The sequence below is a fragment of the Scyliorhinus canicula genome, chromosome 1, assembly GCF_902713615.1.
Source record: "Scyliorhinus canicula chromosome 1, sScyCan1.1, whole genome shotgun sequence".
In the NCBI taxonomy this organism is placed as follows: Eukaryota; Metazoa; Chordata; class Chondrichthyes; order Carcharhiniformes; family Scyliorhinidae; genus Scyliorhinus; species Scyliorhinus canicula.
Window position 1 is genome coordinate 218,955,607 of NC_052146.1, and position 27,091 is coordinate 218,982,697.

Genomic DNA, 27,091 nt, shown 5'->3' on the forward strand with positions numbered 1-27,091 from the left:
TCACAGGGGCAGGCCGGGTCCTGACGCTTTCTGGAAGCTTCTGCGCCTCAGAAGCACCGGTTCCGAGGCCCAGGGGGAGATCCACCGCCATCGGCCCGCGATCCACCGCCATCGGCCCTCCCTAACCTTCCACACTCTCATCCGCCATCCTCCCAGCCCACCGTTCCGGCGCGATGCCCGAGAAAGGCTCCAGTAAAGGCCCGAATACCGGGGGCAAGGGCGTTTACCAGGACCGGGACAAACCGGCTCAGATTCGCTTCAGTAACATCTCGGCCGCTAAAGGTATGGGGGTGGGGTAGGAATGTTGGGGGTGGGGTAGGAATGTTGGGGGTGGGGTGGTAACGTTGGGGGTGGGGTGGTAACGGTGGGAATGTTGGGGGTGGGGTGGTAACGGTGGGAATGTTGGGGGGGGTCGGGTGGGAATGTTGGGGGGGGTCGGGTGGGAATGTTGGGGGGGGGGATCGGGTGGGAATGTTGGGGGGGGGGGGGTCGGGTGGGAATGTTGGGGGGGGGGTCGGGTGGGAATGTTGGGGGGGGGGTCGGGTGGGAATGTTGGGGGGGGGGGTCGGGTGGGAATGTTGGGGGGGGGGTCGGGTGGGAATGTTGGGGGGGGGGGATCGGGTGGGAATGTTGGGGGGGGGATCGGGTGGGAATGTTGGGGGGGGGGATCGGGTGGGAATGTTTGGGGGGGGTCGGGTGGGAATGTTGGGGGGGGTGGGAATGTTGGGGGGGGTCGGGTGGTAACGGTGGGAATGTTGGGGGTGGGGTGGTAACGGTGGGAATGTTGGGGGTGGGGTTGAATATTGTCAAGAGGGATAAGCTATTAAGTTTTACGAAACATGTTTCTTTTTCAGCTGTTGCAGATGCCATAAGGACAAGTCTTGGCCCAAAGGGCATGGATAAAATGGTACAGTTTTGGTGTATTTATAATTGAAACTTGTACGTTGTCATACACTATGCCATTTTCACTTAAAATTAACTGACACAAAGCACACTTTTCCCCCATAGATCCAGGATGGAAAAGGTGATGTGACGATTACCAATGATGGAGCAACTATTTTGAAGCAAATGCAGGTTTTGCACCCAGCAGCAAAAATGGTAAATGTTGTTAAGCTACTTACTATGTTACAGTATAAGATTTACTCGATTTTTGTAAATTGGATCAATTAACTGGAAAGCTCCCGGAGGTGGAAGACAGATGTGAGCGGTGCCAAAGAGGCCCGGCCAACCACGCCCACATGTTCTGGTCTTGCCCCAGACTTGTGGAGTACTGGACAGCCTTCTTCGAGGCTATGTCCAAAGTGGTGGGGGTGAGGGTGGAGCCATGCCCGATAGTGGCGGTCTTCGGGGTTTCAGACCAGCCAGATCTATTCCTGGGGAGGAGGGCGGACGCCCTTGCCTTTGCCTCCCTGATCGCCCGCCGTAGAATCCTGTTTGGCTGGCGGTCAGCAGCACCGCCCAGAGCTGCGGACTGGCTGTCCGACCTCTCGGAATCTCTCCAAATGGAGAAAATCAAATTTGCCATCCGAGGGTCGGACGACGGCTTCCACAGAACGTGGGAGCCATTCATGCAACTGTTCCGGGACCTATTTGTGGCCAATGTACAAGAGGAAGAATAGTCGGGGGAAGGTAGCGGGAGGGGGGGGGGGGGCTACAGGTTCGTTACGGGGGTTCGATGGCTAGCTAAGGCCCAAAACCAAGCTAAATAAACATGTTGGGGGGGGGGGGGGGGCGCAGTTACTACTACGAAGATGCTTACCTGTAAATATGTATGTTAATTTTTGCGTGTTTGTTTTTGTTTGTTTTTTTTTTGTTTCTCTCTCCTAACAATTTGTAATTTGTTCAATATAAAATACGAAAACTGAATAAAAACATTTATAAAAAAAAAAATTTAACTGGAAAGCATTTTTATAATCCAATAGCAGCTCCAATGTTTGATTTTTCATCAATTTGATCTTAAATATGAATTTGCCTCGCCTTCAATAAATAGTTGCCATTCCAAACTTGTGGCAATTCCATGCTTGTAATCTAAAGGCAATTTCTTTTATTTGACTTAAGTTGGTGGAGTTGTCAAAGGCTCAGGACGTGGAAGCTGGTGATGGGACCACTTCTGTTGTGGTAATTGCAGGAGCTTTGCTCGACAACTGTGCTAAACTGCTTCAAAAAGGTTTGTACTACAATTAATACATCAGAACTGACTTTTAATATGGACTTAAATGTTGAGGTGAAGTGTTCACTTAGATTTAACGCATGGGCTATATGGCACAAGAACAGGCCATTGACGCAACCAGTTCATAATGGTGTTTATGGTCCACTTGTATCTCCTCCCATCTTTCCGCTTCTAAATCCTACCATCTTAATCCTCTTCTCTTCTCCTTTGTCTAGTGCCCCCTTAAATGCATCTGTAATATTTGCTTGAACCATTCTTCGGTATCTCGTTCCATGCACTTGCCACTTTTTGGATAAAGAAGTTTCTTCTGAATTTCCGTTGGTGGTGACTATCTTGAATTGATTTATTATGCTCCAACAAGAGCACAAGAGGAAATAAAAATATTCTCTCTCTATCCTCTTTTCAAAATCTTTTACAATTTTGAAGACTGCTTTATAAAAATTTAGAGTAACCAATTATTTTTTTTTCCAATTAAGGGGCAATTTAGCGTGGAAATCCACCTAACCTGCACATCTTTGGGTTTTGGGGGTGAGACCCACGCAGACACGGGGAACATAAGAACATAAGAACTAGGAGCAGGAGTAGGCCATCTGGCCCCTCGAGCCTGCTCCGCCATTCAATGAGATCATGGCTGATCTTTTGTGGACTCAGCTCCACTTTCCGGCCCGAACACCATAACCCTTAATCCCTTTATTCTTCAAAAAACTATCTATCTTTACCTTAAAAACATGTAATGAAGGAGCCTCAACTGCTTCACTGGGCAAGGAATTCCATAGATTCACAACCCTTTGGGTGAAGAAGTTCCTCCTAAACTCAGTTCTAAATCTACTTCCCCTTATTTTGAGGCTATGCCCCCTAGTTCTGCTGTCACCCGCCAGTGGAAACAACCTGCCCGCATCTATCCTATCTATTCCCTTCATAATTTTAAATGTTTCTATAAGATCCCCCCTCATCCTTCTAAATTCCAATGAGTACAGTCCCAGTCTACTCAACCTCTCCTCATAATCCAACCCCTTCAGCTCTGGGATTAACCTAGTGAATCTCCTCTGCACACCCTCCAGCGCCAGTACGTCCTTTCTCAAGTAAGGAGACCAAAACTGAACACAATACTCCAGGTGTGGCCGCACTAACACCTTATACAATTGCAACATAACCTCCCTAGTCTTAAACTCCATCCCTCTAGCAATGAAGGACAAAATTCCATTTGCCTTCTTAATCACCTGTTGCACTTGTAAACCAACCTTCTGTGACTCATGCACTAGCACACCCAAGTCTCTCTGAACAGCGGCATGCTTTAATATTTTATCGTTTAAATAATAATCCCGTTTGCTGTTATTCCTACCAAAATGGATAACCTCACATTTGTCAACATTGTATTCCATCTGCCAGACCCGAGCCCATTCACTTAACCTATCCAAATCCCTCTGCAGACTTCCAGTATCCTCTGCACTTTTTGCTTTACCACTCATCTTAGTGTCATCTGCAAACTTGGACACATTGCCCTTGGTCCCCAACTCCAAATCATCAATGTAAATTGTGAACAATTGTGGGCCCAACACGGATCCCTGAGGGACACCACTAGCTACTGATTGCCAACCAGAGAAACACCCATTTATCCCAACTCTTTGCTTTCTATTAATTAACCAATCCTCTATCCATGCTACTACTTTACCCTTAATGCCATGCATCTTTATCTTATGCAGCAACCTTTTGTGTGGCACCTTGTCAAAGGCTTTCTGGAAATCCAGATATACCACATCCATCGGCTCCCCGTTATCTACTGCACTGGTAATGTCCTCAAAAAATTCCACTAAATTAGTTAGGCACGACCTGCCTTTTACGAACCCATGCTGCGTCTGCCCAATGGGACAATTTCTATCCAGATGCCTCGCAATTTCTTCCTTGATGATAGATTCCAGCATCTTCCCTATTACCGAAGTTAAACTCACTGGCCTATAATTTCCTGCTTTCTGCCTACCTCCTTTTTTAAACAGTGGCGTCACGTTTGCTAATTTCCAATCCACCGGGACCACCCCAGAGTCTAGTGAATTTCGGTAAATTATCACTAGTGCATCTGCAATTTCCCTAGCCATCTCTTTTAGCACTCTGGGATGCATTCCATCAGGGCCAGGAGACTTGTCTACCTTTAGCCCCATTAGCTTGCCCATCACTCCCTCCTTAGTGATAACAATCGTCTCAAGGTCCTCACCTGTCATAGCCTCATTTCTAACAGTCATTGGCATGTTATTTGTGTCTTCCACTGTGAAGACCGACCCAAAAAACCTGTTCAGTTCCTCAGCCATTTCCTCATTTCCCATTATTAAAACTCCCTTCTCATCCTCTAAAGGACCAATATTTACCTTAGCCACTCTTTTTTGTCTTATATATTTGTAAAAACTTTTACTGTCTGTTTTTATATTCTGAGCAAGTTTACTCTCATACTCTATCTTACTCTTCTTTATAGCTTTTTTAGTAGCTTTCTGTTGCCCCCTAAAGATTTCCCAGTCCTCTAATCTCCCAGCAATCTTTGCCACTTTATATGCTTTTTCCTTCAATTTGATACTCTCCCTTATTTCCTTAGATATCCACGGTCGATTTTCCCTCTTTCTTCCGTCCTTCCTTTTTGTTGGGAGAATGTGCAAACTCCACACAGTGACCTGGAGTTGGGATTTTGAAGACGTCTTATGTTGCCTCTTAGCTTCCTTTTTTTTGAGTTACAAGAGACCCTGCCTGTAAACCCTATCCTGATATGTATGCCTCCTGCATTTCTTTTATAAAATGGTAACCAGAGCTCCACGGAGCACTCGGTTTGGTCCAACTAACAATTGAGGCAGGTTTAACATTCATGATCCTTTTTATAGAGAAAGATTGAGACTTCTGTAGTCATTGCTATTCTTATTGAGGCAAGATCTGGTTTTACAGCCATATCTTTTCTGAGCACTTGCCTTGAGATCAACTTCACTCTATCTGGATTAAATTTTACTCTTCCACCTTTGGATCCACTTGGACTTCTTGCATGTTCACAGCCTCTCCCTAACAGCATTGACTCAGTCTTTATCCTGGCTTTACTGGTCCAGGGAAGTGTTCTTTCAACTGACTGATCAATCCTAGCTGTGCTTCTTTACCAGCAAAGCCTTGGTCTCATTCCCTCCTTAGCCCAACCATGGTGTGTTCCAAACTCAACATGTTTTTTTTTTTGTAAATAATTTTTATTGGAATTTTTGAAAAATGAATATCAACAGAACAATAATAGCAATAACAATAATAAACACTCCCCGGCACACGTAACAATGCATATAACAACCCCCCCCCCCCCCCCCCCCCCCCCCCCCCCCCCAAGCCCAATAGACAACAAAATAAATTAACAATAGCCAAATTAACTTAAACACTATCCCCCTAAAACCCTTCCCCCCCCCCCCCCCCCCCCCCCCCCCCGGGTTGCTGCTGCTGCTGACCTAGTTCCTTATTGTTGAGGCAGAAAGTCGAGGAGAGGCTGCCACCTCCTAAAGAACCCTTGTATCGACCCCCGCAGGGCGAACTTGACCCTCTCCAGCTTAATGAATCCCACCATGTCATTAATCCAGGTCTCCACACTCTGAGGTCTCGCATCTTTCCACTGCAGCAAGATCCTCCGCCGGGCTACTAGGGACGCAAAGGCCAAAACATCGGCCTCTTTTGCCTCCTGCACTCCCGACTCCACCCCAACCCCAAATATCGAGGGTCCCCAGCCTGGCTTGACCCTGGATCCTACCACCCTCGACACCGTCCTCGCCACCCCCTTCCAGAACTCCTCCAGTGCCGTGCATGCCCAGAACATATGGGCATGGTTCGCTGGACTCCCCGAACACCTGACACACCTGTCTTCGCCTCCAAAGAACCTACTCATCCTAGACCCGGACATGTGGGCCCGGTGCAGCACCTTAAACTGGATAAGGCTAAGCCTCGCACATGAAGAGGAGGAGTTCGCCCATGTCCCCTCCTCAATCTGCTCCCCCAGCTCCACCTCCCACTTAGCCTTCAGCTCCTCTACCGACGCCTCCTCCACCTCCTGCATCACCTGGTAGATGTCAGACACCTTCCCATCCCCGACCCATACCCCCGAAAGTACCCTATCCCTTACCCCCCGCAGGGGCAGCAAAGGGAATCCCTCCACCTGCCGCCTAGCAAACGCCTTGACCTGAAGGTACCTGAACATATTCCCGGGGGAGCTCAAACTTCTCCAGTTCACCAAGGCTCGCAAACCTCCTGTCAATGAACAGGTCCCCCAACTTCCTAATGCCCGCCCTGTGCCACCCCAGGAACCCGCCATCCATGTTCCCTGGGACAAACCAGTCGTTCCCCCACAGCGGGGCCTCCACCGAGCCCCCCACTTCCCCCCCCCGTGTCGCCTCCACTGCCCCTAAATTTTGAGGGTAGCTGCCACCACCGGGCTCGTAGTGTACCTTGTTGGAGGGAGCGGCAGCGGCGCCGTTACCAGTGCCTTCAGGCTCGTGCCTCCACAGGACGCCATCTCCATCCGTTTCCATGCTGCCCCCTCCCCATCCATTACCCACTTACGTACCATCGAGACGTTAGCCGCCCAATAGTACCCAGAGAGGTTGGGCAGCACCAACCCCCCTCTATCCCTGCCCCGCTCCAAAAAGACACTCCTTACCTTACCCTCGGAGTCCCGTTCGCCCAAACAAATCCCAGAATGTTCACCCTCCTAAAAAAGGCCCTCGGAATGAAAATGGGGAGGCACTGAAACAAAAACAAGAACGACAACGGCAGCATGTCCCACCGTTTAAATTCCTCCTCCATCTGCTCCACCAACCTAGTAAACTTGAGCTTGTGCAGAGTCCCCCAGCTCCTAGCCACCTGAACCCCCAGGTACCTAAAACTCCTCACTGCCCTCTTTAGCGGGAGCCTACCAATCCCCTCCTCCTGATCTCCCGGGTGTACAACAAACAGGTCACTCTTGCCCAGGTTCAATTAATAGCCCGAGAAACTCCCAAACTCAGCAAGAATCTCCATCACCTCCGGCATTCCCCCCACCGGGTCTGCTATATGCAGCAGCAAGTCGTCCGCATACAGCGACACTCGGTGCTCCTCCCCACCTCGCACCAAACCCCTCCACCTCCCCGACTCCCTGAGAGCCATGGCAAGAGGCTCAATTGCCAACGCAAAAAGCAAGGGGGGCAGGGGGCACCCCTGCCTCGTCCCACGGTGGAGCCTGAAGTACTTGGACCTCCTCCCATTTGTCGCTACACTCGCCATCGGGGCCTCGTACAGCAACCTCGCCCATTTAATAAACCCCACCCCAAACCCGGACCTCTCCAACACCTCCCACAAGTACCCCCACTCAACCCTGTCAACGGTCTTCTCCGCATCCAATGCCACCACAATCTCCGCCTCTCCTTCTGCTGCCGGCATCATTATCACATTTAGCAGCCTTCGCACGTTAGTGTTCAGCTGCCTCCCCTTCACAAAACCCGCCTGATCTTCATGTACCACCCCCCGGCACCCAGTCCTCTATTCTAGTGGCCAAGATCTTCGCCAGTAACTTGGTGTCTACATTCAGCAGTGAAATCGGCCTGTATGATCCGCACTGCAAGGGGTCCTTATCACGCTTTAGGATCAGGGAAATTAGCTCCCGAGACATCGTCGGGGGCAAAACACCCCCCTCCCATGCCTCGTTGAAGGTCCTAACCAACAGGGGGCCCAACAGGTCCGCGTATTTCTTATAAAATTCATCCGGGAACCCATCCGGTCCCGACGCCTTCCCCGACTGCATGTGGCCAATCCCACTGACCAGCTCCTCCAGCTCGATCGGCGCCCCCAGTCCCTCCACCTGCTCCTCCTGCACCCTTGGAAATCGCTCTTGAAAAAACTCTCCATTCCCCCTCCCACCGCCGGCGGCTCCGACCGGTACAGTTCCCTGTAAAAGTCCCTAAAGACCTCATTGACCTCTGCCCCCTGCTGCACCACATTCCCACCCCTATCCTTCACTCCACCAATCTCCCTAGCCGCATCCCGCTTACGAAGCTGATGCGCCAGCATCCTGCTCGCCTTCTCTCCATACTCATAGACTGCTCCCTGCGCCTTCCTCCACTGTGTCTCCGCCTTTCTGGTGGTCAATAAATCAAACTTGGCCTGCAAGCTACGCCGCTCCCCCAGCAATCCCTCCTCCGGGGCCTCCGCGTACCTCCTATCCACACTCAACAGCTCCCCCACCAGTCTCTCCCTCCTCTCCCCCCTCTCCCTATGGGCTCGAATGGAGATCAGCTCCCCCCTAATCACTGCCTTCAGAGCCTCCCACACCATCCCCACCTGGACCTCCCCAGTATCATTGACCTCGAGGTACCTCTCGATGCATCCCCGAACCCTCCTACACACCTTCTCCTCAGCCAACAACCCCACGACCAGATGCCAAAGCGGGCGCTGGTCCCGCACCTCCCCCATCTCCAGATCCACCCAATGCGGAGCATGGTCCAAAATCGCAATAGCCGAATACTCGACCTCCTCCACCCTCGGGACCAGTCCGCTACTCAAAACAAAGAAATCAATGCGGGAATAAACCCTGTGCAAACTCAACATGTTACTGAACTCTTATGCCATGCCACACAGACAGTGACCCAGGGCTGGTATTGAATCCGGGTCCTCGGCGCCATGAAGCAGCAGTATTAACCACTGCGCCACCCTGCTGTCCCTTCTTCCCTAACTTAACAAGACTGTTTCTACCTTTTGTCCAAAATAATAAAACCAGACTCTGTTTTCTGACTCTGTCTATGTGGGCCTTTTTGCACGTTCTCTAGTGTCTCCACCGCATTGTCGACCCTTTATATAGCCACAACAATATTTTATTTAGCAGCTCATGGGTAGTCCAGCAAATATTTCTTTCTCTGTGAAAAGAGTATCTGCTACCTCCACATCCTTTTTGTTTCTTTCACTATTAAATGTTGCGTGCCCTTTAGTTTTCATGTTTTAAGAGAATACTTTTCTTCCTTCATGGGATGTGGGCGTCGCTGGCAAGGCCAGCATTTGTTGCTCATCCCTAGACTATTTCAGAGGAGATGCAAGAGCCAGCCCCTTTCCAGTGGGGCTGGAGTCACATGTATGCCAAACCAGGTAAGGGTGGCAGATTTTTTTAGAATCCCAACAGTGCAGAAGGAATCTGCACTGACCCTCTGAAAGAGTACTGCCACTCCCCACCCTATCCCCGTAACCCCACCTAACCTGACATCCCTGGACATTAAGGGGCAACATTATCATGGCCAATCCACCTAACCTGCACATCTTTGGATTGTGGGAGCGCCCGGAGGAAACCCACGCAGACACGGAGAGAAAGTGCAAACGCCACACAGTCACCCAGGGCCTGAATTTAACCTGGGTCCCTGACACTGAGGCAGCAGCGCTAACAGGCACAGTGGTTTTCTTCCCCAAAGGACATTGGCGAACCAGATGGGTTTTTTACGTAAATCGACATTAGCTTCATTGTCACCATTGGCTTTTAATTCCAGATTTTTAAAAAATTCAAATCAAATTCCCCATTCCCCTATTTTTTTTGTGGTGGGTTTCAAACCTGTGCTCTGTCTGGAGCATTACCCTGGGTCTCTGGATTACTTTGCATTTCTAGTTTGAAATGCTGCCCTGTTTATTTCCTGCGTTTTCTGTATATCATTGTTGATATTGATTAATTACATTTAAAAAACAATTGTTCTGCAAGAAGTTTTAATGAATTGTTGTTTCATTTTTGCAATATTAATCGATCAATTATTTGTTAAAGGAATCCATCCCACAATCATATCTGAGTCTTTCCAAAAGGCAGTAGAAAAGGGAATTGAGGTTTTGACTGGCATTGCCCAGCCTGTGGAACTAAGTGACCGGGAATCTCTCCTGAATAGTGCTACCACTGCTCTCAGCTCCAAAGTAAGGGTTCTTTCAATTGTGTAATTCATATTGTTCACTTCTACATTATTAATGGGTGTAGCTATATAGTATAATAATATTGTATATATCACAGGCCATTACACCATTTCCGTAACGTTTCGTTGCACTTAAAGCATGGGAGCGATTTTTTCCATCGCTTTGTGTCTGACACCAATCCTGCTGTGCTGAGAGCATCACAGGAGAGGGCCAAAATGGGTTTCGCGTCGAGTCACCTGACCTGCAGCAACTGGCGTGATCAGGATCACGCCCTTGCTGGGCATGATCCAGAGAATCGTATTCAAATGAGCCATTGGGCTCCTAAATATTTGTAGCTGGTTTGAGGCCCCGGCGTCTGGGCGTCAACAGTTGCAACGGCAATTCACAATCGGAGACCGACATGATGGCTACCAGGGGGGCCAAAACATTGGCCTCTTTTGCCCCATGGACACTCGGGTCTTCTGGCACTCCGAAAAGCGCAACTTCTGGATTTGAGACCACCTTCGCCGTCAGCACCTTGGACATTACATCTGTGCACCCCCGCCAGAACCCCCTCTGCTTCGGACAAGCCCAAAACATAGTTCGCCCCCGTGCACTGTCCACACTTGTCGTCCTCCCCCTCAATGAACTTGCTCATTCTGGCCACCGTCATATGCGCCCAATGGACTACTTTGAATTGAATAAGGCTAAGCCTAGCACACGAGGAGAATGCATTCACTCTCGTCAGAACCTCCTCCCACACCCCAGCCTCCATTTCCCTCCCCAGCTGCTTCTCCCTCTTCTATCGGGGCTCCCTCCCAATCCATTAACTCCATATAGCTCTCCGACACCTTACCTTCGCCTACCCCTGTTTTCAGTGCCCCACCCCCGGAAGCAAATCTATGATTCCCACAAATCGGTGTCCAGACCAAGGCACCCTTCAATCTCAGATGCTGCCGTCATTGTCCCCACAACCTCCGGGCCACGCTACCGCTGGGCTCGTGGAGTACCTGGCTGGCGAGAATGGCAGAGGTGCTGCCAAAGAGCGCCACATTCATTTGTGGTGAACCTCCTGGGCCACTGTGGAATCTTATTCCCTCCATTCAGAATATCTTTTACATCCCTGCTTCTCTCCAGGTTTATTCCTTAACATGGAAGTTTGCTGATCTCTGACAGTTGGCAAAGTAAATAGTGATCAGTAGAAGGTTTCCTTGGGATTGTTTATTATACTGTGAGACTTTGCAGTTGAGGGTTCCGAGAGTAGGCCCCATCTGATTGTATATCAGTGTGCCCATCTCTGGTGGGTCTGTCCCACTGCTGGTGGAGAGTACACCCAAGGTTGGTAACGGTGAATATGGAATATTAATAGCCATACTGAAGAATCTCCTATTTGTCAAGCTGTTGTTTGACCAGTCTTGAGGACATTCCTAAAAGAACCTGGGAACCAATGATTAAATGTTAGAGAAGAGCATTTGGCAGAGCTTGACTGGACTAGAGGTATGTAAGTATTGCTTTGCTACAATGCTTTGTTGCTGAGACGTGTGTCTGAATTTAAGATATTTTTCAATCCGACAGTGAAGATTTCAGGTGTGTGATAAAGGAGAGACAGACTAGAGAGCCAGGTTATAGTTCAGCGACAAAGTTAGACAGATAGAGAGGGAAATTAAAAAAATAACACGTAATACGCATGTTTCCAAAAAGGAAGCTATAAAGGATAGGATTCCCAGGCATGTGAAAGTACTGAGGGAAAACATCAATGTTAATAAAATGCTATCCCTATTTTCCAGCACTGATAAACTTGATCAGTCTTTTCTACTCTAGACAAATACTGCTATCACAAAGCACTGACTCAAAATTAATCTGTGCTTTTATTTTGTAGGTTGTTTCTCAGTATGCCAGTCTCCTTGCTCCAATGAGTGTTAATGCAGTCATGAATGTAATTGATCCTGCAACTGCCACTAGTGTGGATCTCCGAGATATCAAAATTGTCAAGAAACTAGGGTAAGAATGAATATCCATGGATGTGTTAATAATTCATATCTTGATTCTCATAACTTTAAAATTATCGCATGTATTTGGTGTACATAATAAGGAAATCTGTTTTCAATCATGATTTCATTGAGCAGCTTCATTGATTGTTGTGATTTTGATTGACTCCATCCAGTTTGTTTGAGAATGGATACTGTTACCGACCGGTGGGGGGGTGGGGGGGACCGAACTACTTTATTTTTCTCACCGTCTGTCCATTAGCAGAGGTGTTTTAATTTTGAAATAGGCTGAGGCATGTTTCCCCAAGCCCTCTGTTCTGTGAGATCAATTTTTAAAAGTGACTCACAGCGAACTCTCTTTTGGGTTAAATTCGAAGTATTGTTCATTTATACATTGAAACCTGGGGAATGGATGCATTCCAAACCATTCCCATGAACTTTGGAACGTCTGTAGATAGAAAAGGTTCACCCGCCCAGAAAAGCAGGCAGAATGGAGGATGCGAGAAGTCCTCCTGCAGCCAAAAGAAGAACTCCTGCGCACCAATGTATTCCCATTGTAACAAAATAGGTCGTTCCAGACCTGTCTGCAGGAAATTGGGGAAAGCCTGTAGGTCTAATAGGGCTCCATATGAGTAGCCTCCCGAAGGGTGCCCCAAAGGCAGAGCAGGCATAGAATGGTGCGACAGAAACCTACCCTTTCTGAGTGTGTGTCTGAGCTGGACAGATGTCCAGAGAGCTTCCAGAGTTTTCTCCTTTTGGGAACCGTGACTCCCTATTTGTCCCAAAATGTGAGCAAGTCTGTTGTACTGCTCTGGTACGTGGGCCACTCAGTCCTTAATGTTGGAGGAAAACCTAAACCAACCCCTCTAGTACTTCCTGATCAGTAGAGTGGGAGGTGGATCCGTGTTTTCACCCCTCCACAGTGTCCACCTAGAGTGTGACCTTATTTCAGGCCCAGTCATGGTAAGAATTGTCCCTGAACTAGCAATAGCAGGAATCTGTTTCCTCCCCAAAAGATTTGACTGGCAGCAAAGTGATCGGCAGCAACCAAAATGAAGCCAATGTCAGCCAGCAAAATCTGCAGTGCAGAAGACTGGGGAATGTTTCGAGGCCCAAAAGGGTGAAATAAAGTCTATAACCATTGAGCAATAGATGGGTGAATTCCAAAATTAGGTCAAGAGGTCCAGGAAGGAACAATATAGTTTAAAATAAACTCAAGATATACCAGAGCAGGGAAAGAGTAAGGGAGATGCCCCAATTAAGTTGAAATGCCTGAAGGAAGCCAAGTTATTAAACAAGGTTAAGGAATTGACTGGCATATGGCTGGCAGAAGCCTTTCCAAATTTAAATGTTGATCAAGGGTGACCCCCAAACTGTGAGATAGCGAGTGAGATGAAATGCCACAAAGAAGTGGAACTGAAGCTGTATCTCCACTTGAGGGCAGCGGTGTTCCAGGGGACAGGGAGATAAACGCACTGGCTAAGAAGCAATTGATTGGTCTCGCTGGAAAGCTTATGGCACGTTTAAGTAGGGACCAGGAATGTTCCCAAATTGGCCCAGAAAGAATGGGGGTGATGCCTTAGTTACTTGAAACGCCACAGGGTGGTGTAGTGAGAGCTCACTGGCCACTAGAGGGCAATTGTGTTGTGAAAGACAAGGTACCTACAATTTAACTGACCAGCAGAGAAATTCCAACCAAACTGGATCACGTACTCTCCCACTTTAGTGTAGAATCGCATGGTAACCAGACTGAGCTGCTCACGATATTTTAAATGATTTATAACAACCCACTAGGTCAGTGTTCTCCTTGGTAACCCACGCCGTCTGACCTTTTTGCATACCTTTAATGTGACAGGTGAGCCTGCTTTGTCCTCACAGTCTCACTCCAATCAGGTTCACAGGCAGAAAGGACAATGCGCATATCAAGTGCAGAGTTCAGCCGGTTTCTTCATGCTGTCTTCATCTTTATGAGGACTGAAAATCCAACCTCGCACATGTAGGTTGTGAAGAGCAATAGCAAAAAAATGCTTGTTTTACTCAGCGCTGGCACTCCCCTGAGACGCTACTCCAGAATGCTGACAGCCTCATGGACTTGTGTGTTTCTAATGTGGTGTCACAAGTGAGGCGCAGAAATTAAGTCTTTTCATTTGTAGTCAGCTGTATGTTAATAATTGACTCAAAGGGATTTTTCACTCAAAATCTGAAAGTTGAGGGCAGCACAGCAGTTAGCACTGCTGCCTCACAGTGGCGAGAACCTGGGTTCAATTGCAGCCCTGGGTCACTGTCCATGTGGGGTTTGCACATTCTCCCCGTGTCTGCGTCGGTCTCACCCCCATGACCCAAAGTTGTGCCTGGTAGGTGAATTGGACACGGTAAATTGCCTCTTAATTGTAGGAAAAAAATTGTGTACTCTAAATTTATTTTTTTTAAGTCTGAAACTTCTCTGAAAAATAGCAACAAAAGCTGTTGATCAGCGCAGCCAGATGCGACTGAATAAGGCTTGCCTGTCTATTGAGACTTAGTAACACTGTTTTCAATGTGTCGTAGCAGTGTGGAGAGCATGTAGTAGTTGTAGTTTGATACTCACACTTGCCAAACTTTCAATGACTTTTGGAAAGCATCTATTCTTCAAAGTGCCGAAAGCAATCATCATCCTTCCCTTGCAATTTAAGCTTCAGTTTGTTTAGAATTGCAAAGATGTTTGGAAGGTAATAGTTAGCATCCAGCTCTCATTTGTCAGTACTTCACCACATACAACACAGAAGGGAGTTGCATCCTGATTTCCATTGGCATAATTAACAAAGCCATACTGAAGGAATCATCTTTATACTACTTTGTTCCCGATTTCACTTTCTTGGTAGTTTGTTCACCAGAGGCCTGGAGTTATGTACATAGCTCACTCTAGCACTTCTTTGTCCTGCTAATGACTCTCCTGTGCAGCTCTCCTTATTCAGTTGTGAGATGCTGTGTTGAGGGGCGGTCAGTCCCAGCGTTCCAGATCACAGGATAAGCGCCAACAGCTGCGACCAGCGTTCAAGTCAAAATCTCAGCTGCAACTGGGTTTTAAATGTGAATAACGCAATCGTCCTGCCAGAAGTGGCAGCAGAGAGCAGGTCATGCTCCCGGCACATATATTGATGTCACGCGCCCTGTAAGTCCATGCTGTTTGTGTCTCTAGTCCACTCTTCCTTATAACAAAATGATCCATCTATCTCTCCCCTGTGATTTTGCACCAGAAGCATGGACTTACAGGGCGCGTGACATCAATATATGTGCCGGGAGCATGACACTGCTCTCTGCTACCGCTTCTGGCAGGACTATTGCGTTATTCACATTTAAAACCCAGTCGCAGCTGGGATTTTGACTTGAACGCTGGTCGCGGCTGTTGGCGCTTCTCCTGTAACCTGGAACGCTGGGACTGACCACCCCATAACACCATGGGTTGCAACTCACAATTTGACAAATCTGTTCTTGGCAACAGAATTGTAGCCCTACCCAGTCTGAATGCAGGTGGAGCCCCTTACAGAAATCAGTCTTCCTATCAGCCGGTCCTGGAAAAGTTGGTGCAGGTTCAGAGTAGATTGCCTGCCTGTTGTTATGCAAATCCATCGCAGCCAGTAACAGTAACTGGAGAATCCCGGTGATGCTCGTGCCCGAGCCAGACACTAAACCAGAATCCCTGACACAGGCCATGTCCTATTAAAACACCCCAATTTTCTGACATTCAGCCTAACCACAGTCCCTGAGTTTGAACATTTGAACCCCAGATTACCAAGGTGGACAGGGAGGAACTCTGCTGAATCAGAGCCACTTAGCCCCAAGATCAAAAGACCAGATGCTCGCTGTGAGATAATTGGCATTCCCTACAGATAGCCTGGGCAGCAGGGCCATTACTCGTCCTTGTGTGCTAAGCACACTATCAAAACCCCAGACCCTTTAGAGTACACATAATCAAGAGTTGGGCAGGCAGTGTTCTAAAACCACTGGCTTTGCTTATGCCTGATCTGCAGCAGAGGAAAATTCAGAACTCTTGCCACCTATTCGTTCCCCATTCCAGGCAGGACAAGATCCTTGCTGATGCACTAACTCTGATTTCAACCCACAAATTGCAGCAGGGTGCTGCCATTGCCTTTGCTAGTTTTGTGTTTGACATGGCAGTGTAAATGAGAGAATAAATGCATACTTTCTTAATTCCTGTCTTCATGAGAAGACATGGATTTAAAAAAAAATAAGTAACTTTTTCTCCGAGGACAGTGAGGGACTAAAATCCCACACTGTATACTTTTGTGACATCTCTACAGATAAGCTCATCGCAATTTCTAAAATATAAAAACTGAAGAAAGATCTTATCACCGTTTCAAATCCTAATGGCCGAGACATTTAACAGTCTTTGGAATGCAGACCATGGTTACACATCCTTTGCCGAAGACGAGGTATAGTGGTTGAAATCGTGTGACTCAGGCCTCCCTGGCTTGTGGAACAAGCAATATTGCCGTGCCAAACTGTACAGCTCAATCTGCTGTTTATCATCAAACTCGTAGCTTCACAGGTGAGTTCAGCCCAGGTTGACATCTGGCCCAATCTACACTGTTTCTGCTGAAAATTCTTCTTTATGTACAAGGCTGATTCATCTCTGCATGTAATCGCTCATCGTATGATGCCAACACCACAGGAAAAGTGAATTATCTAGCATTGTTCTTCAACCCACCAACCTCCATGAAGGAATACCTCATAGGACTTGATTCTGAACTCTGGAACCCATGTGAAACAATATTCCTTTTCTCTGTGGTCTGCTGTAAATCTTTTCTCATTCTTTATTATCCATGCAAGGGGGCATTACAAACTCTATTTTCATGATTGTGCAAACAAACGAACCCTTTGAGTTCATCCTATCTCAAATTTGCTGTGGGATTATTGATGGCAAATTCCGTTGCACCTAAAATGAGGGGTTGGGAATTACAATATTGCTTACAAAGAGGGAAACTAATTGCAACACTTTTCTGTTTACAGACAGGTGGTGAGAGGAAAAATCAAGTGTTTTTGAAGTTTAAACCCCCCCTCCCCATCTTTCTATAACAGATGTTTCAATTGTCTATGGACTGTGTGATTGGAACGTTCATGCTTCAAGCCACCCATTGGAGTACTAGAGATTAGCCAGCTGAAACCGCGAGGCATTTTTCATCAGCTAGTCAATGAACAACAGTTCCTTTGAACACTAGTCCAGTCTAGCTTCATTAGTGATTACTGAATTGCCATAGTGGTTTACTTGTTTTGGATTTTGTCATTGAATATGTTGCGGGAATCACCTTGATCCCAAAGATTGTTTTTTGACCTGCAATCAGAAAGTTGTACATTAAAACTCTGGTGAGTATGGATTTGCATTAGTCAGCAGACAACAATTAACAGGATATCAGTCTTGTGTGATATATCAGTCTTGTAAGATATTTTCATAACTTTTTATAAAAAATGAATTTTAATGTAAGTAATCTAAATCTGTTTTGCAGTGGAACCATTGATGACTGTGAATTAGTGAATGGTCTGGTTCTGACTCAGAAAGTGGTTAATGCAGGTGTAAGCCGAGTGGAAAAGGTTAAGATTGGACTCATCCAGTTCTGTTTGTCTGCTCCAAAGACTGATGTAAGTACTTCTTGTTGCATGCAGGGAAACTCTTACATGCAGCTGCATTGTCAGATATTATACGGTTAATCAAACCAGGCAAGTAGACTCTGGTCAAGGCATTGCCATGGGTTCACGCTTTGCACCGTACCATGGCTCTCGCAAAAAACCTTTTTCGGCTTCCACAAGAAATGTGCCTTTGATGGAAAGACACCAAACCTACTTCTTGCATATTTCTGCTATGCACTTGATATATTTGAAACTGCAGCTGCACTTAAGAGTTTCCTTACATGCAGCTGCAGTTACATATATTAATTATAACTCATGAATGTGAACTGGTTTTGTCCTTTATGAACTGATTGTTGTCTGCAGCTTTAAATACTAATACAACACTCCCTGCAAGCTCCTTGAACTACAACTTCTGATTGCCTTTCTCTCCAGTACTCCCTGCCGTACAACTTATAAGAGTCTCGAACCGTATCCAAGGGTGATGCACAGGAACGTCCTGGAACACAATTTCACATCAAGGCACATAGATTGCTAAATTGCCCCTTAATTGGAAAAAATAATTGGATACTCTGAAAATTTAAAAAAAAGAATTGATACTGCCAAAACTTCTGACAATAAAATAGTTGGTATACTCGGTTAAGGTTTTATCCAGTAAGCACCTATTAAGTATTAAATTTGGTATGTGGCAGATGCATTTTATTGAAACATGTTTCGTAGTACTGCTCTGGGGTGTCAGTTGATATTTTGTGTTCAGGTTTTTGAAGTGGGATTTGAACCATACAAACTAATGCATAAATTAGGAACAAGTGTAGGCCCTGAAACCTGCTCTTCTACTCACTAAGATTGTAGCTGATCTGATTGTGGTCTCCATGTTTCTATCTTACCTACCCCAAATATTCTTTGATATTCTTGTTAAGAATCTACTTACCCCGCCATAAAAATGTTCAAGACCCTGCATCTATCACTATTTGGGGAAGCGAGTTCCATAGACACACAAACCCTCAAGAGAAGCAAGTTAGGGCAGCATGGTGGCACAGTGGGTTAGCCCTGCTGCCTCACGGCGCCGAGGTCCCAGGTTCGATTCCGGCTCTGGGGCACTGTCCGTGTGGAGTTTGCACATTCTCCCCGTGTTTGGGCGGGTTTCGCCCCCACAACCAAAAAAAATTGCAAACTAGGTGGATTGGCAACGCTAAATTGCCCCTTAATTGGAAAAAATAAATTGGGTACTCTTAAATTTATTTTTTAAAAAGAGAAGCAAGTTATCTTTGCTTCCATCTTAAGTGGAAGACGGGCTTATTTTTAAACTATGTACCCTAGTTCTAGTCTCTCCCATAAGGAGAAACATCATTTAGCATCCACACTCTTGAGCCCTCTCAGAATCTTGCATCTTTCAATAAGATCTCCTGTTAATTTGAACTCCAATGGATACAGGCCCATCCTGCCCAACCTTTCGTCATAAAATAATCCCATCATCCCAGGAATCAGTGGAGTAAACCTTGTCTAAACTGCTAATGCAGTTATGTGCTTTGTTGCATAAAGAGACCAAAATGTACACACTACTCCAGACGTGGTCTCACCAATACCCTGCATAACAAACAAAATATTTCTAATTTCATGTTCCATTCCCCTGCACTAAACTACAGCATTCCATTTGCTTTCCTAATGACTTGCTTTACCTGCATTTCAACTTTTTGTGACGAGTGTGTGGGGCACTCGGTTCCTTTTGTACTGCAGAATTCTGAAATATCTCCATTTAGATAATGTGCCGTTTTTTCTGTTCCTCTGCCACAGTGGACGAGTTCACATTTTTCCCACATTCAACTCCATTTGCCAAATATTTGCTCATCTATGGACCTTTACAGACCCCGTATGTCCTCTTCACACCGTACTTTCTTACATATCTATGTGTAATCGGCAAATTTAGCAACTACACATTTGGTCCCTTAATTCAAATCATTGCTATAGATTGGAAATAGTTGAAACCCCAGCACCGATCTCTGTGGCACTCTACTTGTTATAACTTGTCAACCCAAAAATGACCCATTTATGCTTACTTTTATTTCCTGTTAGATGACCAGTCCTCTACCAATACTCCATACACCATGAGCTCTTTTTGTAGTAACCTTTGATGTGGCACCTTGTCAAATACCTTCTGGAAATCTAAGTACACCACATCTACAGGCTCCCTTTTGTCCACGTTTCCAGTTAGTTCTTCAAAGCACTCAAATTAGTCAAAACAGATTCCCTTTCTCAAAATCGTGTTGACTCTGCCTGAATGCACAGAGATTTCTAAATGTGTGTGTAGCGCTCTGTGTGTGTGTGTGTGTGTGTCGCTCTGTGTGTGTATGTGTGTGTGTCGCTCTGTGTGTGTGTATGTGTGTGTCGCTCTGTGTGTGTGTGTCGCTCTGTGTGTGTGTGTCGCTGTGTGTGTGTGTGTCGCTGTGTGTGTGTGTGTCGCTGTGTGTGTGTGTCGCTCTGTGTGTGTGTGTCGCTCTGTGTGTGTGTGTCGCTCTGTGTGTGTGTGTCGCTCTGTGTGTGTGTGTCGCTCTGTGTGTGTGTGTCGCTCTGTGTGTGTGTGTGTGTGTGTGTGTGTGTCGCTCTGTGTGTGTGTGTCGCTCTGTGTGTGTGTGTCGCTCTGTGTGTGTGTGTCGCTCTGTGTGTGTGTGTCGCTCTGTGTGTGTGTGTCGCTCTGTGTGTGTGTGTCGCTCTGTGTGTGTGTGTCGCTCTGTGTGTGTGTGTCGCTCTGTGTGTGTGTGTCGCTCTGTGTGTGTGTGTCGCTCTGTGTGTGTGTGTGTCGCTCTGTGTGCGTGTCGCTCTGTGTGCGTGTCGCTCTGTGTGTGTGTGTCGCTCTGTGTGTGTGTGTCGCTCTGTGTGTGCGTGTCGCTCTGTGTGTGTGTGTCGCTCTGTGTGTGTGTGTGTCGCTCTGTGTGCGTGTCGCTCTGTGTGCGTGTCGCTCTGTGTGCGTGTCGCTCTGTGTGTGTGTCGCTCTGTGTGTGTGTGTCGCTGTGTGTGTGTGTGTCGCTGTGTGTGTGTGTCGCTCTGTGTGTGTGTGTCGCTGTGTGTGTGTGTCGCTGTGTGTGTGTGTCGCTCTGTGTGTGTGTGTCGCTCTGTGTGTGTGTGTCGCTCTGTGTGTGTGTGTCGCTCTGTGTGTGTGTGTCGCTCTGTGTGTGTGTGTCGCTCTGTGTGTGTGTGTCGCTCTGTGTGTGTGTGTCGCTCTGTGTGTGTGTGTCGCTCTGTGTGTGTGTGTCGCTCTGTGTGTGTGTGTCGCTGTGTGTGTGTGTGTCGCTGTGTGTGTGTGTCGCTGTGTGTGTGTGTGTCGCTCTGTGTGTGTGTGTCGCTCTGTGTGTGTGTGTCGCTGTGTGTGTGTGTCGCTGTGTGTGTGTGTCGCTGTGTGTGTGTGTGTGTCGCTGTGTGTGTGTGTGTCGCTGTGTGTGTGTGTGTCGCTGTGTGTGTGTGTGTCGCTCTGTGTGTGTGTGTGTCGCTCTGTGTGTGTGTGTCGCTCTGTGTGTGTGTGTCGCTCTGTGTGTGTGTGTGTCGCTCTGTGTGTGTGTGTGTCGCTCTGTGTGTGTGTGTGTCGCTCTGTGTGTGTGTGTGTCGCTCTGTCTGTGTGTGTGTGTCGCTCTGTCTGTGTGTGTGTGTCGCTCTGTCTGTGTGTGTGTGTCGCTCTGTGTGTGTGTGTCGCTCTGTGTGTGTGTGTCGCTCTGTGTGTGTGTGTCGCTCTGTGTGTGTGTGTCGCTCTGTGTGTGTGTGTCGCTCTGTGTGTGTGTGTCGCTCTGTGTGTGTGTGTCGCTCTGTGTGTGTGTGTGTCGCTCTGTGTGTGTGTGTGTCGCTCTGTGTGTGTGTGTGTCGCTCTGTGTGTGTGTGTGTCGCTCTGTGTGTGTGTGTGTGTGTGTCGCTCTGTGTGTGTGTGTGTGTGTGTATGTGTGTGTGTGTCGCTCTGTGTGTGTGTGTGTGTGTGTGTGTGTCGCTCTGTGTGTGTGTGTGTGTGTGTGTGTCGCTCTGGTAGGGTGCTCTTTCCAAGAGCCGGTGCAGACTCCATGGGCCGAGTGGCCTCCTTCTGCACTGTAAATTCTATGACTAAGGGAAGCATGGTTGCACAAGTGGATAGCACTGTGGCTTCACAGCGCCAGGGTCCCAGGTTTGATTCCCTGCTGGGTCACTGTCTGTGCGGGGTCTGCACATTTTCCTCGTGTCTGCATGGGTGCATTTCCTCGTGTCTGCATTTCCTCCGGGTGCTCCGGTTTCCTCCCACAGTCCAAAGACGTGCAGGTTAGGTGGATTGGCCATGATAAATTACCCTTAGTGACCAAAAAGGTTAGGAGGGGCTATTGGGTTACGGGGACAGGGTGAAAGTGAGCGCTTAGGTGGGTCTGTGCAGACTCGTTGGGCCAAATGGCCTCCTGCACTGTATGTTCTATGGGTGATATCTGATTCCTTTTTGTCATGTGTTTATGTTAACATGCGGGCTAGTGTTTGGGGGTTTGGTGGGAGGATGAGACCGTTGTTATTGATATGGGGCTTGACATTACATTCGTTACTGATTATTGTTTATTGTTGGGTGTAAATTTTGGAGAAAATGTGAAAAAGGAGGAGAATAAAACAAAATTATTTTTTAAAAAAAAGTGTGACTGCCTTTTAGAATAAAGTGTCCAGGTAGCTTTCCACTTCCCTGATGCGGCGTAGTGTCCTCAGCTCGGCATCCGGCTTAATGGTTGAGCTGAAGTTCCTTAAGCCGCAGACACTTAATGCAAAGTTGTTTACCCTGGATCTCTCATGCCAAGCATCTCCCTCATTCTGCAGTTGAAACACATCACCAGTCCTGTCAAATGTATTGGGTTAATTTATTATTTTTCTTTAATTTATAATAAATCGTACTATGCCCAATAAGCTTTACTGCTGCTTAGTAAATATTTTAACTAGTACAGTCCGACTTGGGCAACAGTCACTGTATGAGAGCAGGAGCTTCTTGTAATTTTTACTTTATTTCATAGATGGAAAGTCAGGTTGTAGTTTCTGACTATGCTCAGATGGACCGTGTATTGCGTGAAGAGAGAGCCTACATTTTGAACATGGTGAAACAGATCAAAAAATCTGGATGCAATGTTCTGCTTATTCAAAAATCAATTCTAAGGTAATTCTTTTGAGTCAGGCATGAACTTATGCTGTGCAAATGATTGTCTGATGATTGTATAAAAGTTAAGAGCACAGAAGGAAGCCATTTGGCCCATCTTGTCCATGCCATGATGTGATGTGCTGGTCTCGAATGGTATTTTGCTATGGAAGAACATAGTATGTACTCATGCTGTACCTTATCTTTTTGGCTAACTATTTTTTTGGTAGTAGGACATTTGTGGTGCATTACATATTTACACAAGTGGCCACACTACTTTTTCATACAAATTAAAACACAATAGTAGATTGTTCGGATCACATAGACACCATTTATGGATGTCTTGGAGAATGTGCAAGTAGAGTAAAATGCAGTTTGGCATATTTGAAATTGGAGTTTGGCAAGTTGCTTTTCAAATTGAACGTTAATTAGAGCCTAAGTTGGGCAGTTAATTAGCAAAATGACTTCTCACGCTGTTTGATGAGAATTTTAAGATCAGCATGGAAGATCCATGTCTTAAATGTCAGCAGAATAATTTTATTCAGTTTCAACCGAGCTCCCAGTTGAAGCAAGTTTGAAGTGCAAGCTATTCTTAGATTTGAGTATTTCACAAAGATCATAAGGGTTTCTGGTGTAAAGAAATGTATGCTGGAAGCAGTCTGTATTTGCATGGCAGTGGTTAATAGTGATGCTGGGGGCCCTGTTGCCTCACGGCGCCGAGGTCCCAGGTTCAATCCTGGCTCTGGGTCACTGTCCATGTGGACTTTGCACATTCTCCCCGTGTTTGCATGGGTTTCGCCCCCACAACCCAAAGATGTGTAGGGTCGGTGAATTGGCCACGCTAATTTGCCCCTGAATTGGAAAAAATGAATTGTGTACTCTACATTTATTTAAAAAAATAATGATGCTGGGTGTCAAAAACATCCGTGCTCTGTTCTTAAGCAAGATTTTTGAGAGTATAAAAAGGCACCAAATGTCATGTAACTTTTTGTATCATTTCTAATCCTCTAACCATTTATTTACAAAGCTTTGAGATGTTTTCTTCCTTCAGTTTGGACCATCCCAGTCAGGATTAACACTATTAATGCTTGTTACAGGGATGCACTTAGTGACCTGGCCCTGCACTTCCTCAATAAGATGAAGATTATGGTGATCAAAGATATTGAGAGGGAAGATATTGAGTTCATCTGTAAGGTACAAGATGCTTTTGAGATAGCTATGTGATGAAATTTTGAAAAATTGACGTGCTATCAGTTTGCATTTCTAGTCTCATGATTTGAAAGCTATTAAATATTAATTTTATTTCTAGACTCTTGGCATAAAACCAGTTGCCCATGTTGATCAGTTTGTGCCAGATATGTTGGGCACTGCAGAGCTGGCAGAAGAAATCCGTTTGAATGGTTCTGGGAAACTGATCAAGGTAAGGAGGGGTTATTGGGTTAAGGGATAGGGTGGAAGTGAGGGCTTAAGTGGGTCGATGGGCCGTATGGCCTCCTTATGCACTATGTCATATGTAATAATGAACAATGCATTTGGTAGTAAGCAGCAGATATAATTCAGGTTCCTTTGCAGTATATAAGCTGCTCTGAAGATTTAATATTGGATATAATTGGAATCACTTAATTATATTCAAATTATCATTTTCTATTGCAGATTACTGGCTGTGCAAATCCAGGAAAAACAGTATCCATTATTGTACGTGGGTCCAATAAATTGGTAATGGCAGAGGCTGAGCGTTCTATTCATGATGCCCTCTGTGTCATTCGTTGCTTGGTAAAGAAAAGGTAATTTTTTCCACATTACTCTTTAGTCCAGTGAAGATTAATTGGGATTTTTACCTTCAACTCACGGAATACATTCATTTTGATTTTGCGGAGATTTTCATATTCATGGGAAATCACACAATGAAATCCTGAGAATTCTGAATTGGTACTACATAGTGTTTTTTTTAATAGTATGAATTAAGAAAAAGCTGTCTGGCTCATTGAAGCCAATTATCTCAGGCATTTAGTATTGATTTTATTCAACATTATTAAAGGAGAATAATGCTAGGATCAAGACTTTCTAAAATAAAATAATTCTATAATCCAGTCAATGAATATCTTTTAACAGGGCTTTGATTGCTGGAGGTGGAGCTCCTGAGATTGAGCTGGCACTACGTTTAACTGAATATTCCCGTACTCTTAGTGGCATGGAGGCATACTGTATACGTGCGTATGCTGATGCGCTAGAAGTTATCCCATCTACTTTGGCTGAAAATGCAGGTCTTAATCCCATTTCCACTGTCACAGAGCTGAGAAATAGACATGCACAAGGGGAAAAAACTGCAGGGATTAATGTCAGAAAGGTGAGATTTGCATTCCTAGTTTTTTTATTAGTAATTATTGCTTGTCCACATTGAAGAAAAATGTTTGCCAGCTGACTCTGCATTGTTTTTTGTTTTTTTCCAGGGTGGTATTTCTAACATTCTGGAGGAGCTGGTTGTGCAGCCATTGCTGGTCTCCCTCAGTGCCCTGACACTAGCTACAGAAACAGTTCGTAGTATCTTGAAAATCGATGATGTGGTAATTTGGTTAAATTATGTATCGGGGTGGGTGGGAGTATTGAGAGAGGACCTTGTGCTCTGTTGTAGTGCTCCTGAAAGCAAACTTTTCTTGAAGATAAAATGACAGGCAAATGAACTAATATTGATGATACGAGCAAAGAAACGTACAGCATAGGAACAGGCCCTTCGGCCCTCCAAGCCCGTGCCGACCATGCTCCCTGTCTAAACTAAAATCTACTACACTTCCTGGGTCCGTATCCCTCTATTCTCATCATATTCATTATTTGTGAAGATGCCCCTTAAATGTCACTATCATCCCTGCTTCCACCACCTCCTCCGGCAGCGAGTTCCAGGCACCCACTACCCTCGGTGTAAAATAAACTTGCCTCGTACATCTCCTCTAAAACTTGCCCCTTGCACCTTAAACCTATGCCCCCTGGTAATTGACCCCTTTACCCTGGGGAAAAGCCTCTGACTATCCACTCTGTCTATGCCCCTCATAATTTTGTAGACCTCTATCAGGTCGCCCCTCGAGCTCCATCGTTCCAGTGAGAACAAACAGAGTTTATTCAACCCGATAGCTAATGCCCTCTATACCAGGCAACATCCTGGTTAATCTCTTCTGCACCCTCTCTAAAGCCTCCACATCCTTCTGGTAGTGTGGCGACCAGAATTTAGCACTATACTCCCAAGTGTGGCCAAACTAAGGTTCTGTACAGCTGCAGCATAACTTGGCAGTTTTTATACTCAATTCCCCGACATACATAGGCAAGTATGCCGTATGCCTTCTTGACTACCTTATGCACCTGTGTTGCCCCTTTCAGTGACCTGTGGACCTGTACACCAGATCTCTCTGACTTTCAATACTCTTGAGGGTTGTAACATTCACTGTATATTCCCTACCTGCATTAGACCTTCCAAAATGCATTACCTCACATTTGTCCGGATTAAACTCCGTCTGCCATCTCTCCGCCCAAGTCTCCAATGATCTAAATCCTGCTGTATCCTCTGACAGTCCTCATCGCTATCCGCAATCCCACCTACCTTTGTGTCGTCTGCAAACTTACTAATCAGACCAGTTACATTTTCCTCCAAATCATTTATATATACTACGAACAGCAAAGGTCCCAGCATTGATCCCTGCGGAACACCACTAATCGCAGCCCTCCAATTAGAAAAGCACCCTTCCATTGCTATTCTCTGCCTTCTATGACCTAGCCAGTTCTGTATCCACCGTGCCAGCTCACCCCTGATCCCGTGTGACTTCACCTTTTGTACCAGTCCACCATGAGGGACCTTGTCAAAGGCCTTACTGCAGTCCATATAGACAACATCCACTGCCCTACCTGCATTAATCATCTAAATTGATGATGTCAAAATAAAATATTTATTGTGGCATTTTCATTAATTTCATACACTAGTTATGATGGTAGATTTAGATGATGGAAGTTACTAATACTGTTCAAGGTTTGATGTATGTTTTGTTGTAAGACCAAAATATATTTAATCTTAAATTTATTTCTGGCTTCGCATGACATATTTCGTAATTTGGGTAACTTTTTTTCTCCCCAGGTTAATGCACGATAAGTTGTGTTCAATGAAAGTGAGTGAGATGTCTTGATTACACATGCACTCGTCTTCTGTGCTAACCCGTGATTGAGCACAGCCGTTCTAATGTTCCAGAATATTATCACTGCAGTCTCCACATCTGTGTTTCCTAACTGTAGCATGCTTTAACTTAATAAAATGTTGGAAGTTTGAAGTTCAAA

The 27,091-nt window shown here is 46.1% G+C and overlaps 1 protein-coding gene across 1 annotated transcript; it reads left to right on the forward strand.

Moving 5' to 3' along the window:
* cct4 (chaperonin containing TCP1, subunit 4 (delta)) lies at positions 1 to 27,091 on the forward strand. The gene is made up of 14 exons (XM_038807912.1): positions 1 to 282; positions 855 to 907; positions 1,009 to 1,098; positions 2,059 to 2,167; positions 9,936 to 10,078; positions 11,934 to 12,055; positions 17,547 to 17,679; positions 22,659 to 22,798; positions 23,875 to 23,971; positions 24,087 to 24,197; positions 24,431 to 24,561; positions 24,890 to 25,124; positions 25,228 to 25,341; positions 26,895 to 27,091. Exons 1-14 carry the CDS (start codon positions 174 to 176, stop codon positions 26,907 to 26,909), a joined length of 1,602 nt encoding a protein of 533 aa, XP_038663840.1. The 5' UTR covers positions 1 to 173; the 3' UTR covers positions 26,910 to 27,091.

Bases quoted from the DNA above. Each gene is read 5' to 3' on its own strand.
- cct4 (XM_038807912.1), top strand. From the start codon at position 174: ATGCCCGAGAAAGGCTCCAGTAAAGGCCCGAATACCGGGGGCAAGGGC. The intron at 908-1,008 runs GTACAGTTTTGG...TTTCCCCCATAG, and splicing joins CAAAGGGCATGGATAAAATG to ATCCAGGATGGAAAAGGTGA. The intron at 12,056-17,546 runs GTAAGAATGAAT...TCTGTTTTGCAG, and splicing joins AAAATTGTCAAGAAACTAGG to TGGAACCATTGATGACTGTG.